This window comes from Epinephelus fuscoguttatus, linkage group LG5 (assembly GCF_011397635.1).
Source record: "Epinephelus fuscoguttatus linkage group LG5, E.fuscoguttatus.final_Chr_v1".
Taxonomy (NCBI): Eukaryota; Metazoa; Chordata; class Actinopteri; order Perciformes; family Serranidae; genus Epinephelus; species Epinephelus fuscoguttatus.
In genome coordinates this window covers 18980603-18994715 of record NC_064756.1, presented here as the reverse complement: position 1 = coordinate 18994715, position 14113 = coordinate 18980603, and the positions used below count along the sequence as shown (strand labels likewise).

Here is a 14113-nt window from a genome sequence, read left to right as displayed (position 1 = left end):
TAAGGCAAGCTCTGGGGTTTAGTGTTGCCAGAGCCAACAGGAATGACACTCTGCAACACTTTTTCTTTTTCTCAGAGTAAGGATTACAATATATGCAGTTCAAATAATCTGGTCAAAATTAATATATATATATTCAATCGCTTGAAGATCCACTCATTACTAAAAGTCTGTGTCATCCAAGAGAAACATTAAAAAGTAAGTAATGGCCGGCAGTCAGCCCAGAGAAATACATTATGCTGCAAGCTATCCTTTCATTTTATAGTTACAGTTTACTTATATATGTAAAACTCTCCACAGTATGAACAGTGGTTACATGAGCCTTAAACCAGCCCTGAGCAGAGTGACTGTCCGCTATTGACCAATCAACAGACTACAGTGTTCACAGCTCCACCTTTTAGTACCAGATCTGTGTGCTAGGTACCCCAACAGAGGGGGGACCAAAAATGGGGACAGTACAGAACAGTTCCATTGGTACCATCCACAACTTTTCACAGTGGAAACGGAAAAAAAACGTACGAAGTACCGTACCGTACTGCTTGGTGGAAACAGGGCTTTTGTTGCCACTATCGTGGATATTTGCTACCACCACTGATCAATGCCACTCCCTGCTAATTTCTGGTTTCTTTTTAATTAAAAGGCACTGTATGTAAGAATGTGGCCAAAATGATTACTGCACTCAAATTCAAAATACTGCCGCGAGTCGTGTCCGCCCCCCCTCCCCTACAGATTTGAGGATGCTGGACAGCGGTACGCTGGAGACTGATTTGTTTGCCCACGGGCGGCTGCCGTGGCATGGCCGTGTCACCGCGTCCTTGATCTTCGGTTTTCCAGTGGACCGTTCGAGCAAGTCCGGCTTCTCTGCTGCTAACGCTGCTGCCGGGATACAGCTGAGGAGGAGCCGGCTGCTAATGTTATGTACCGGGACACTGCTAATGCTGCTTGCCATGCTGCTGTAGCTCAGTCGTAACTTTAACTGATGCTGAGACTCTAATGACAGCATGACTGGCAGACGGCGGTGGGTGGCGCAACAGGCCAAAACACAAATTCAAAACATAAACCTGATTTGTGGACTGCAAAAAAATTTTTTAGATGCAAATATTCTGGCTGTACTATTGTTGTCGGTGAGATCAGTATGTTATATGAACATTATTCCTTAGTCTCTGTGACATATTAGGATGATTTTACGACTATGTGCTTTAGATTTCTTACATATAGCTCCTTTAACTTGTACATAAATATCACAGATTCCAGTGGATGGGTCAAAAAGTGACAAAGCAGCAACCCGAGTAGCCTAAGTTATTAATAACACACAGAAACATTGCTTGCAATAATTCACCTTGTCCTCCCCTCTCTGTCACTCACTCTCTAAAAACACACACACTCAAACACACTCACACACTGCGCTCTGTCCTTATGTCTCCTTTCTCAATCCTGACAAATGTGCTACTGTAATGCATAAAGCTCCCTCCACCACAACAATGCTATCGTCCATCGCGATGACATTTCCATATGCCCATTCCCGATGCCCAACCCTCGTCTTCACAATGATTACAAATGCTTAAGGTAGAAAAAAAGAAGGAAAAAGCAAGAAAACATTGACAAAATGTTTTTATGATTTGTTATAAAGGGACGTCCACACCAAAGGAAGACTTAAAGACCTTGAACAGCATGTCCAATATTTGTGAAAAAACCTCTCTGACACCTACAAATTAGTAAACCCAAGTTTGTGCTGGTGCCAAAAACTACTTTCTGAGGATGTTCCAATAAATGTGAATGACAGGCTAAAGTTCAGTACACTCACAACTCACCTGGTTGTCCTAAAGTCGGTTAATTTTCAGCTTCAAGTCTGTAAGTATTAGTCAAGCTTTAGGCTTCCATTCACTGTCTCTTGATCATTCACCTTTCCTGTCTGCTCGTGGATCAACCTCTTGTGCCAGCTTGAATGAAGCATTTTTAGTTTCCACGGTAGAGGCTACTGACAGAAAATAGCTGTCAGATAGCTGGTAGACAGTTGAGAAACAGAGAGGTACAGAGGCAATTTTCCAAGAATAAAAATGTAATAATTTATTTAGAATTGTCACTGTGCATCCGCAGTATTGAGAATAACAGTGGAAGCACAGTGCTGCACGCTTACAATGTGATATACTTTGTCCTTAACGTGCAAGAAACTGATGGATAATTGCTTTTATGTAACTCAGTCATTAACAGCAGAGGCTATTAGATAAAACCCACGTTTTATGTGATCAGGCCCCGATTCTCTCGATTCAAACTTTTGAAGTGACTTGCACATGCTCACAAAGATCGCTTAAAATGCTCAATAGTGCTATAATAATAGGAATCCACAAGAGCATGTGAATTTTCTTTTCGGGTAGATTTTCCCTGTGCTAAGCCCACTCCATTGCACTTCCCCTTTAACACTAATCCACTCAGGAAATGGGGGTTTCATTAGAATGAATAAATGGAGACACCATTTCACATGAGTGGCTTAAACAGCTGAGTCGAAATACTTTATCAGCGGCTGATATGTCATTCAATTGGCCTCTCTGAATGGGTTGAAATGAGGTGTCATTGAGCCTCACGTTGATAGTGGGGAGGAGACGAGAGATCTTTGCAAAGCGCAGCAGCTTAGCCAGCAAGTTCAGGGAAAGTTTTCACCTTTGTGAACCCTGCTGGATCGGTAGTCGGTCAGACGTTTAGAGCAAATTAAACGTGCTCACATCACAGTCTGTAATTATTATTGTATGATAAAAAAGACTTTAGATTTAGATGGTGCCAAGTGCCACACTAATTAATAGGCTATTCCAGAAATGAACAGGCTCAAGACATCATAGTGAGACAAGTGGTTTTCTGGTTGTTTTTCTCACCTCTGAAGCTATATGAGGGGAAGTTTGTTGTTCTGAGAGGTTGTTGGCCAAATTGGACTTACAAAGCGTTGGAGTTGAGGAGTGCTCATTAGGGCTGTAACAGGCTGGAATTTCTATTTTGTTGTAGAACTGAGGTGCCACCATATGCACAAACTCAAACATTTCCCCAATAGGCCTAATTAACAGCGTTAACCTCATCTCAACCTTCACTGACTGAAGTGTGTCACTCAAAGGAGCTTCCAAAGAGCATCCCAGACTGCGACACGACAGACACACACACAAAAAAAGCAATTATTAGAGTTTTCATTTTGACACTTCACCCAGGAGGAACAAGTTACCCCTGGCCTTTGTGTTCTTTGTTTCCTCTCTTTGATTCCAGGATTGTTGGCACTTTGAGGGCAACCTACAATGAGGGATAATACTCATGTGTTTGTACAGAGGCTGTTGGGGTTTCTCAGGGTGTAGCTGTGTCTGTGATGTGTTTCACTGGTTGCTGCATTGCAGAGAAAGGCAACATTGATCTGATCAGAGAGAGAGCCGCAGTGAGTCAGAGCGCCTGAGGAACAGAGCAACTGACAGATACACAGTGAGGCCCCATTAAAGGCCCACAGTTGTCAAATATGTAACCCAACATGAAAAAATAGGCACATTGTGGGTGATAGTTCTCCTTTTGTTTGTTTGCTTTTCATAGACTGTTGTGTTAACATTCATACTATGTATGAAGTGGATACTTAACTCTGAATTTGTTTTAGAATCTGTTAAATATTATTTTTAAATGTGCTTCTTGAAAGTTTTTTCTCCTGTCTCCTGAAAATTACATGATAAGAAATTGGAATTTTGCCTCTGATGGGTTCGTGTTTCATTTTCAAGCATCTTAACTCAAGAGACATTGAATTGAAAAAGTTAGTTTCTGTAACCATTCCTACTGGTGCTAAAGGGATCCCTTCCTAAACTGATGTTGGAAATACAAACAGAGACAAAGCTGTCACTCTACAAAAACACATTTCAAAGTTTAACGAAAAGTTAGACAAATCAAGTGTGTATCGCCATGAGTTATGTGTTAATCTTCTTCTTTTTTTGTGAAAGTCTGTCTTTCCCTTTCTACTGTATCCCCCTGCCTTGGCTCAGCAAGCAGGAAAAGACAACAACTTCAGGAGATACTCATTTATCTGGCTCAGCTTATCATTGCCTCCTGAACCTTTTATTGCCTTTTTTGCCCAGCAAAAGCACTGTGGATTTTTTTTCCCGTATCATTTGGGCTAGCTACCAAACTCTGTACTTTTAAGGGTACCAACCAATTTGCATCAGTACTACTAAATATCGATTCAAGTTAAATCCATCGGTACCAAATGCCAATACCTGAGACCGCATCTAGGTGAGAACACCATGTTTAGACAAAAGGCTAAAGTGCCCAGAAGCACCCTCAAGCCTGGAAACCAGCCACAGAGCTCCGAGACCAGAAACAGATCTGTGGAGCTGCCAGGTTCAAATTCTGACAGGAACTGAAGGCACCCCGAAGCCGGCTGTGGCTCCATCGGCTTCCCAGTGAACATCCCAAAACTATCGAAAACAAACTGGGTACTTTTAAGGGTACCGACCGATTCGAGTTAAATCCATCAGTGACAAATGCCAATACCTGAGAGCCCATCTGGGTGAGAACACCAAGTTTATACAAGAGGCTCAAGTGCCCAGAAGCACCCTCAATCCACAGATCTATGGAGCTGCCAGGTTTCGACAGGTGTTGAAGGCACCCTGAAGCTGGCCGTGGCTATGTTGGCTTCCCAGAGAACACCTGTAGGACCAACCTGCTACAATAATTTCAGCACCTGGTCTATTTCGTTTTTTTGGTACAGTAATAGCCCAGTATCACTGCTAGATGAACAGACACACATACACACACTTGGGCACATAACAAGCAGACAGACAGAAAGTACCAAAAAAGGTATCCTTTAGTACCAGTAAGGAATTCAAGGTCCCAGAAGTGGTACCGGTATCACTTCAAATGTACTTAACCCTACTCATCATTTACAGTACAGTCGTACCAAGAGAGAATCAGGCGTGAATACAGCAACCAATAACATACATATGGGGAGTATTGTATTAACAGAGACTTAAAAAGAAATCTGAGCCTTGTTCAGACAGTTGGATAAATAAATCAATGAACAAATATGCAGCAGAGAACATTTCGGCTCTCATAGTTTCACCCCGGAGCTTGAGATCCAGCTCGTGACAGGATGCTGCATGATTCAGCATCAGAAGTAGCTCTTTAACCTGAAGAGAGGAGTTTTATATCAAGATTATCAGTAATTACATGCTTGACACAAACATTTTATGATTATGCCGAGCAAAGTGCTACAAGTTCAAGAACAAGCGACTTAACATTGAACGTGTGTGAGTGTGTGTGATGTATTAACAGCATTGTTGGAACAAAAGTCACGTCCCCACAAGGTAAACCATTATTTTAAGGGGTTAAGACTCACATTTGTATTCATTTTAGGGCAAGCCTTTGGGTAAGAATGTAAGTCAATGCGATGTCCTCACAGTGACGAAAACAAGTGCTTGTGAGTGTGTGTGTAAAAGCTCAGCTACCAAATCCCCGCAGGTCTGTGCATGCATTTGTGTGTTGTTATGTACAAGGTTTAACCGCCTTGAGCCAGTGCAAATGCTCCCACAAGGTTAGTCCAGATAGAAAAATAGTCGAGGATAAGACAAGGATGTGTGTGCGCAACTCCGTGTGAAGTCCAAGTGTGTGTTCTCCCCATGGCCCATCCATGACCCTGTAGCCTGTCTGTCCTCCGCGTATTTTAATCTATCATCACTCCTTTCAGTGTCATCCCGTATGCCCGGCCTCATTCTTCACTGCCGTCTGTCTCTCTGAATTCATCTCTCAGAATCTCCCTCTCTCTCTGTCCCCCCTCCTGCTGTGTTTCTCAAGCTCCCTCTGTCACTTTCTCTCGTCTTTCTTCCTCACCAGCTTTCTGACTCTCCTGACATTTTTGCTTCCTCTCTCTCGCGCCTCCTCCCCCCTCCTCCCATCTTTCGGTGCTGTTTTGCTGCATCTGTGTCAGTGTTTTTCTCTGGTTCTCACTGTTTCTCTCCATGTCTCTCTCACACTCTTTTGCTGTTTCTGGCTCCGTTTCCTTCCCTCTCTCTCTTTCTCTCCATCCCGGCTCTCGTTCTCTCTCTCTGTCTCTTGGACGCCTCCAGCAGCAGACGACAGGCGGCCCCATAGTGTCGAATGGAGAGACTTTAAGATCTGAAGGTCTCTTAGCCTCGCAAAGAGAGCGCGCCAACACTACAAACAAAGAGTAATGACTGCCACTTAAAACTTGAGCACTCCCTGGATTTTTTTCCTTCAGACCTCCTGCAGTTCCTCCCTTCCTCTCACCCTTTGTCCCCGCTGCAGCCTCACTCCTGTGTTACACGCTGCCATCTGACCCTCTGGGGTTTCTTGTTTCCTGGTCGAGTCAGTTCACACAAAGAACAAAATGGCATGTTTTTATGGCTTCCCTCTTGTAGTTTTGTGAGCTGAGAGATCCAGCCGTGAGATTTCTGCCCCCATTTTAAAACAATAAAGCAAAAGGGAATTTCATCTGTGGTGCTCATAGAAAAACTACATTGCAACATGCTTTCCAAGAACTACAACAATTGGTTGTGCAATGGATTGGTCAACAGACAAATTTAAGTCAGATACTATTTTGATAATCAATTAGTCATTCCAGTTTTTTTTTTCAAGTCAAATATTGCCTGATTCCAGCTTCTCAAATGAGAGGATCTGAAAATTTTCTTGTCCTGACAGTGAGTTAAATATATCTAAGTGGATCAAGCAATCTAAACATGTCACCTTTGTCTCTTACATACATATGTTCATACATATATAAAAGTGTAATTATAATCAGCTGATTAGTTGTTGAAGAAAGTAATCATTGCAACTAGGGATGAGCAAGTATATCATTACCTATATCTGTATCTTTTAAACCGACTAAATTATCTGTATCCACATTTGGACTTGGAAGTTTTCAACTGGAAGTGGGTGGGGCTTGAACTATAAATGGGTGGGACTTAACCAGAAATTGTGTTTTTAAGCCTGACATTAATATGGGTTGATCTAAAGTAATCAGCATCAGGTCATTTTTGATCACAAGTGTAAGGTGCCGTACACATGCCACGTTTTTTGCGCTCTTAAATTAATTGTTTTCAATGTAGCCACGCGGCAGGCATGCTCAAACACCAGAGCAATGCCTGAGCGCCTATTTTTCAGGGTGCGATGGCTGCGCCACGAGATAAACCGAGTTCAACTTTTGGAACGCAGCAGCATGCACTGTATGTCATGTGACGACAAGTAACCAATCACAGCCGACAGATACCCTTTTCATCTTCTGTAAATATCAGTCTGTGGTAAATATGGAAAAGTTGATCATTTTGGTACAGAGCTGTCAGAGCTTTACATCTGTCCCATGGACAATATGACCACACACTTATAAACAGCACCTGGAAGAAGATCAGCTCTGTACTCAGGATCTGAGGTGAACAGGCCATGATATGGTGACTGTTAAGGTTGCTTAGTAACCTCAGACACAACCTACCACTGCGCTCATGAAAGCTGGCTCAAAAAAGGCACAAAAGTAGCACCCAGCGTCCGACCTCACATTTTCCAGGTGGCATGACACGGCATGAACTCAATGCTGATTTTTCCTACATCACAAGAAAACTGATATATTGAACTTGTATGATACTAAAAAATAAGTACATTATCTGTACTGGTTACTCATGTCTTCAGTATTTGGCTCAATCTTAATTGCCTAATTGTTGACAGTGACCCTAACAGTAAACATTTTCTATTGAAAGTATGTCTACTGAAGGAATTATTCCTCTGGATCCTGTTGAGAGGTTCTCAGGATTATCCAAAATAATAGGGACACTACTTGTGAAAAAAATGTCAATTTTTGTTGTAGAAATTATTATTTTTTTAAAATGTCATTTCTCTATGTAACAAGTACCACAAACAATTCCATTCACCTTTATTTTACTGGGGTCGAGGCAGAAATCTCAGCGACAAGTTTCTCAAAATCTGAGGGAATTTAATTTATCGGATTTTTGTCATGTGGGTGAACTGACCTTTTAATTTATTTCCTTTGTTTTTTCTTTGCACTTTAAACTCTGCCTTTCCAATTTCTTCTTTCCAGGTCACCCTCTGCATATCTACATTCATTATCTTTGTAAATTTCAGGTGTCTTATGTGTCTCTCATCTGCCTTTTAGTTTCTGTTCTTCCCTTGTATTTTTTAATAATACCTCTTTTTGTTTCTTCTCATCTAACCTCAAACTTGTTTTTTTATCGTATTGTTCTTTTCTTGATTCTCCTCATCCTTTTGTCTCCTTTCTGCTGGCACATCCCTTCTCTCTAATGTTCTGTATACACATACTGTTTCTCTTTAATCCTGCATTACTTCTCCGTTCCCCATCACTGTTTTCAATTTATAACACCTGTGTCTGTGTCGTTATTTTTTATTCCTTATGTCCTTTCTATCCATCTCCTCGCCACTTGCACTGTTGCTGTCTCCATGCACCACCTCCTCCTCCTCTCCCCTCTCCTCCGCATCACCCCACCTCCTTCATCCATCTGCTTGGTGCAAAGGGTGATGGAGGAGAAGAGGGGAGAGGAGTGGAGGATGATGGAGGAGAAGACAGTGGTGATGTGCTGTGGTTGCGATGGATGAATATAGACTGAGGCATTAAGAAGACTGTGCTTCATTCTTAAACTGACACAATAAGCCCTGGCTGTACATAAACGCAGTTAAGAAATATTCCTCCTGACAAATACAGTTAAGAAATGTTCTCTTGACAAACATACACATTACAAATAACAGCTGCGGCAATATACTGCCACAGCAAGCACAGCTTCATCAATCTCAGAGCTATCGCGTGTCTTTGCTTTCCCCTGTCAGCAGACCTCGTTTATGCAGACATTTGTTGTATCTCCCGACTTCACAACTGTTACACTCACACACACAAAACGGAAACAAGCAGATGTTAAAAAAAAAAAAGTTTTGATTGAATTTTAAAGGCACATTTGGAAACATTTCTGCTATGTAAGAAGTCAATGGATAATATGTCACACGCGTCATTTAACCCTCACAAAAAGACCGTGTCCTTTTCATTTGTCTGGCATCATGACAAGTCTGACGTAACCACAAAATCAAGGCAAAACATGACATTTGAACCTTTACTTCCTCCACTTTCATATTGTTTCATTTCCTCCTGTCTTCCCTCAGGAGGTAATATACTCACAAAAAATACAGAAGTTGTCGCTGTGAATATTGGCTTTTCTTAAACTTTTAAGTCGTGGCAGAACTTATGAAAACAAATAAAACAATCCATTCAGTGGGTGTTATAAATCGGGCCTGTGGGTAGGATCAAGTGTAGTGCAGCTCGGGACACTGAACAACAGAAGTTAAAGCCACTTTAAATTAAATTGTGCTTTACCAGCACATGTCGAAGGCAGTTGTAGTCTTAATGATCTGTGTTAATTAGTGTTCTAATTGGTGTATTCCAGATCTCACAGGTGCTAAATTGTGTCTTATAGACCTCCTCTGTTTTAAACCTTTTGTTCCAAGAGCCTTGATTTCCTGTCATTTTGTAAAGACCTGATGTCCTACTATATGTCCCTGATGTTTTTACTGTCCTCGTAACCCCCTTGTTCTGAATATTCCCTTTAACCCTTCCAAACCTGGAGTGACATCACTTTTCTTGTGCTGCTTTCAGATGTCTTTCACAAGTATTTAAACCTTTGAACCCTGAGCAAAGCGATCCAATTTATTTAAAAAAAACATTATTTATTTATTTACTTATTTCATAATTATTAAAATTATATTACAGAATTATTCTAATTTTTAAGCACTCTTTCCAGGATATTTTTGTTTGTTTGTTTTAACTTCCTGTCTCTCTTTTTTCCTTTATTTTCTTTTACTTTTAGGGGCTGTCCACACCAGTGCAGGTATTTATAAAACCGTGACTCTTTGCTCAGGGTGTGGCCTTTCATCCACACGTAACCGCAGTTTTGGGCCCCTGTAACCAGAGTTATTTGTAACCGGAGTCCAGGGTGAACTTTCTGGAAAAGTCTGGTGTCAGCAGTTATGTGTGGACAGGATAACCGCAGTTATTTTGTCTCGTCTCCACTGTATGACGTCACAGTGTGTGACGTAAACAGAAAACAGCTGTGTTACTACCCGATCCAGTGTGTGCGAGAGACGATTTGAGGATGGACCTAAACAAAATATTGCTGCTATTTAGCAGCATATCAGCACTTTGTGGCTGTATCATACAACTAACGCTACTCAACCACATCCAGCAACGGAGGCGCAAGAGTGTGCTATTACGGAGACTGCTCCTGCTGCATAATAGTACGCTTGTTGTTGTTTTTCCGGTAATGACGTTTTACTGCCTTCTGATTGGCTACAATAGCCTTACAGTTAGGAGTTTTATCGCCACCTACTGATTTGGCACGTGTATTACATTGCTTGATAGTGGAATTTGCGGAGTCATGCGGACGGAGGTATTTTTATTACACTGCTCTTATGAACGCAGATTTTTTAAAAACTGGAGGCCAAAAAAGTTCGGTTTTAAAAATACTCGTGCTCGTGTGGACTAGGTCTTAAAGAAATTACTATATATATATATATATATATATATATATAAATAAACTAAATAAATACATTTAAAAAATAAAAAACCCCAAGGAAAAAAGAAAAAAGCTAAAGAAAAACTATATTTATAATTATTAATATAATTACATTTAAAATTATGTTACAGAATTATTCAAATTTTTAAGTACTTTATCCCGTATTTTTCTTTGTTTGTTTAAACTTTGTTTGTTTTTTTTTGTTTGTTTTTTTTAACAATTTTTGGTTTTTTTCCTCTTTTTAATAATTTCTTGCTAATTTTTTGGATGATTTCTTCTTCCGTTGCTCATTGCCTTCTTGCCATTGTTTTCAATGGAAATCAAGCTAATTTGCTCCTGTTTCAAAGGGTTAAGAAAAGTTAATATCATTTTCCTTCTGGCCTAATACAGTATTTTTTAATGCTCTTCTTCAAAACCTTTGTGTTCTCACTCTCTTGTTTTCTAGAACCCTGATGATGTTGTTCTGAGTGGAAGTCGTGGAGAACGTCACCACCAGGGGGAAGCTGGTGAAAACTGAAGAAAAACAAGGCCCTATAGCTCCTCTCCCGTATCTCCTGTTTACTGTACCCATTACTTTGTTTCCATGAGTATCATGGGGTAATAGACCTGTACTGTCTGGTTTACTTTTAACTGCTAATCTTGGTTCTCATGTCTGGATTGGATGACCATGTCAAAGGCCCGGTGTTGGTTTGGCTGTTGATTGGCCAGTGGCTGAGGGATCCAGCTGTTTGTGTGATCATCTTAATGGAACGACATCCTGAATGCTGATTTTTTTCCACTTCAGTATAAGTGTGGCGGTGGATACGATGGGCATAGATGATTTAAAAAGGATGCATAAAGAGACATGTGGATGTGTCTCATAAAAATGGACTGAAAATATGAATGAACTTCTCACAATCTGGAGCAGCATCAACATACACGGACAGATACGAAGAAAATGATGGCTGAACAGCAAAGTTAGATGCATAGATAATCACACTCAACTTGGATATACAATATGTTAGACTGCACAAATGGAAAGGGAATAATCTCACACAGAAAAATGTCTGGATGGGTCTGGTTTTGGATACGAACATACTGTATGTTAAACACTCCAACAATAGGATCACTGTTACTGCGACTGGCCATAAGAGACTCTCGACGTGGCTGGCTCCAAGCGGCTCGGCCCTATTAATCCATGTGGAATAATGCAATTCTACTAAACTGAACTGAGCTGATCCAAGCTGGGCTGAACTGGAGCCAGATCTTAACCTTGACTGGACCCTGTTATCCTCAATCAGAAGTCTCTTTCTGGAAAGCACATACAGTATGTAACGAAAAACCTGAACTGAACTGGACCCAAACCAGGACCCAGTGGAGCCTGAACTGGAATCTTGCACTGGTAAAGGATTCACACTGTGCAGTGATGTGATGCAGACTAAACTGGACTGGCCTGTTATCTATTGGTCTAGTCTGTGTATTCTTCTGCTCTGCTCTGATATCTACTATCTTTCCACTGGATGAGACTGGTGAGGACCTTGTGGACCTTTACCAGCCTCTCTCACATCTCCCCAGGCCCACTTAATACAGGTGAGTAATCTGCTGATTAGCCCCTTAACCTAACCAAACAAGCAGCCAAATGTGGAGTTCTCTCACCCAAAGACCCGGCCTCATTAATTAGTGTGACATATGGTGACCCACCAGCAGTCACCTTGGCTTTGCACCAATTTTGGGTTCTGCCCTATAGTTTAAGACACACTTTACACTCTGCAGCATCTCTCCAGCCGCGAGTGCTCTGTAACCTAATGAGGGCAACGCTTTAACGAGTGCCTTCTAATTGCTGTCAGCTAGACAATTAGAGAGACACCCTGGCTTAACGATCTGCTTCGTTACTACTCTCCACTGACAATATCACAACAGGCGACAGGAAATGCATCCCCCCCCCCCCGCCCCTGTTTGTTTCTCACCCCTTTGGTGTCTGAGTCACTCCTTATCTCATGCTTCTCTCTTCCCCTCTCAATCAGATGTCTCTTGTTTTGCCTCCTGCCTGCCCGAGGCAGTGATCGAATACCGGTGGAGAATATAATATGCTGGGAGGAAATGGTTATGAGCTAACACCACTGCCTCGGGGATGGACTTTGCCTCTACAAGGGGGGTCAGCAATATCTCTTTAGTCACGGACAGAAGGCTGATGCCTGATGCTGCAGAACTGAACTCATCCAGTCCCCAGGCTGCAGAGATTTGCTCTGCCAAAATAATTTACACATTTCTTAGAGGTAATCAATAGCATATTCTGTTAAGTAGTTGCATTTCACACATCTGTCTTCCCACTGAATGGAAAACTGCTGGAGTTATAAACATATTTAATCTCCAGGAAAAGTAGTACATATTCCATTATACCTGAAGGTGGGTGGGGACAAAAAAAAACACACTAGTTGTTGAATAGTGCCTTTTACACTTTTGAAATCATGCCTTGCTATGTTAGGTTCCTGGCAAACAAACGTTGTTTAAGGTAGTATTGTAGTGCTACAATTAGTGGTACAATTATAACATAGACACATAAGCCCTGTTTCCACCAAGCAGTACGGTACTGTGACTCTAAATTGTCCGTAGGTGTGAATGTGAGTGTGAATGGTTGTCTGTCTCTATGTGTCAGCCCTGCGATAGTCTGGTGACCTGTCCAGGGTGTACCCCATCTCTCACCCCATGTCAACTGGGATAGGCTCCAGCCTCTATGCAACACCTAACAGGATAAGTGGTTTCGGAAATAAATGTGAGAAAGTACGGTATAGTTCAGTTCGGAACGTTTTTTTTTTTTCCTGTTTCCACTGTGAAAAGTTGTGGATGGTACCAATGGAACCGTTCCGTATCATCCACATTTTTGGTCCCCCCTCTGTTGGGGTACCTAGCACACAGATCTGGTACCAAAAGGTGGAGCTGTGAACACTGCAGTCTGTTGAATGGTCAATAGAGGACAGTCACTCTGCTCAGGGCTGAGTTGTGGCTGGTTTTGAGGCTCATGTAACCACTGTTCATACTGTGGAGAGTTTTACATATATTAGTAAAGTGAAACTATAAAAATAAAGGATGTTTTGCTGCCTCTTGCAGCAGCTCTAGTTTGAGAAAAATAAATCACTAGGCCGACCACCAGCAACTTTTAAGGTGGCACGTTCAGTTGACGACATGAATCCATCAGCACACCTTAAATTACAATGGGACAACTTTAACCATTGCTTTGGTTGTTATTGTCTCTCTTGGATGACATATTTTAGTAATGAGTGGATCTTCAAGTGTTGAAAAATATATATTAATTTCTACCGGATTATGTGAACTGTATATATTCTAATCCTCACTCCACTCAGAGAGTTGCAGACTGATAAAGAAGGAAATACATTGAGTGCTGGATGGAGCAACAACCCTGCCCACATTTAAGAGTACTGTTTGTGGTGGACCTAGGGTCTAGGCACCATGTCTGAAGGGTTACTTATGGTTCCAAAGGTACCACACTGAAAGTGTTTGGTGGAAATGGGGCTTTACGGTATAGCAATAAAAGAGACGAATGAAGAAGAATCTTCATTTGATTTATTTGG

The 14113-nt window shown here is 41.5% G+C and overlaps 1 protein-coding gene across 2 annotated transcripts in view; it reads left to right on the top strand.

Moving 5' to 3' along the window:
• Positions 1-14113, top strand: part of zgc:172282 (leucine-rich repeat and fibronectin type III domain-containing protein 1-like protein) — a 266543-nt gene that overhangs the window by 232044 nt on the left and 20386 nt on the right. For both annotated transcript variants that reach the window (XM_049577151.1, XM_049577150.1), the window contains one exon: positions 10990-12113. In XM_049577151.1, the coding sequence (XP_049433108.1) occupies positions 10990-10997 (8 nt within the window). In that variant the 3' untranslated portion in view covers positions 10998-12113. The remainder of the gene's footprint in view (positions 1-10989; positions 12114-14113) is intronic.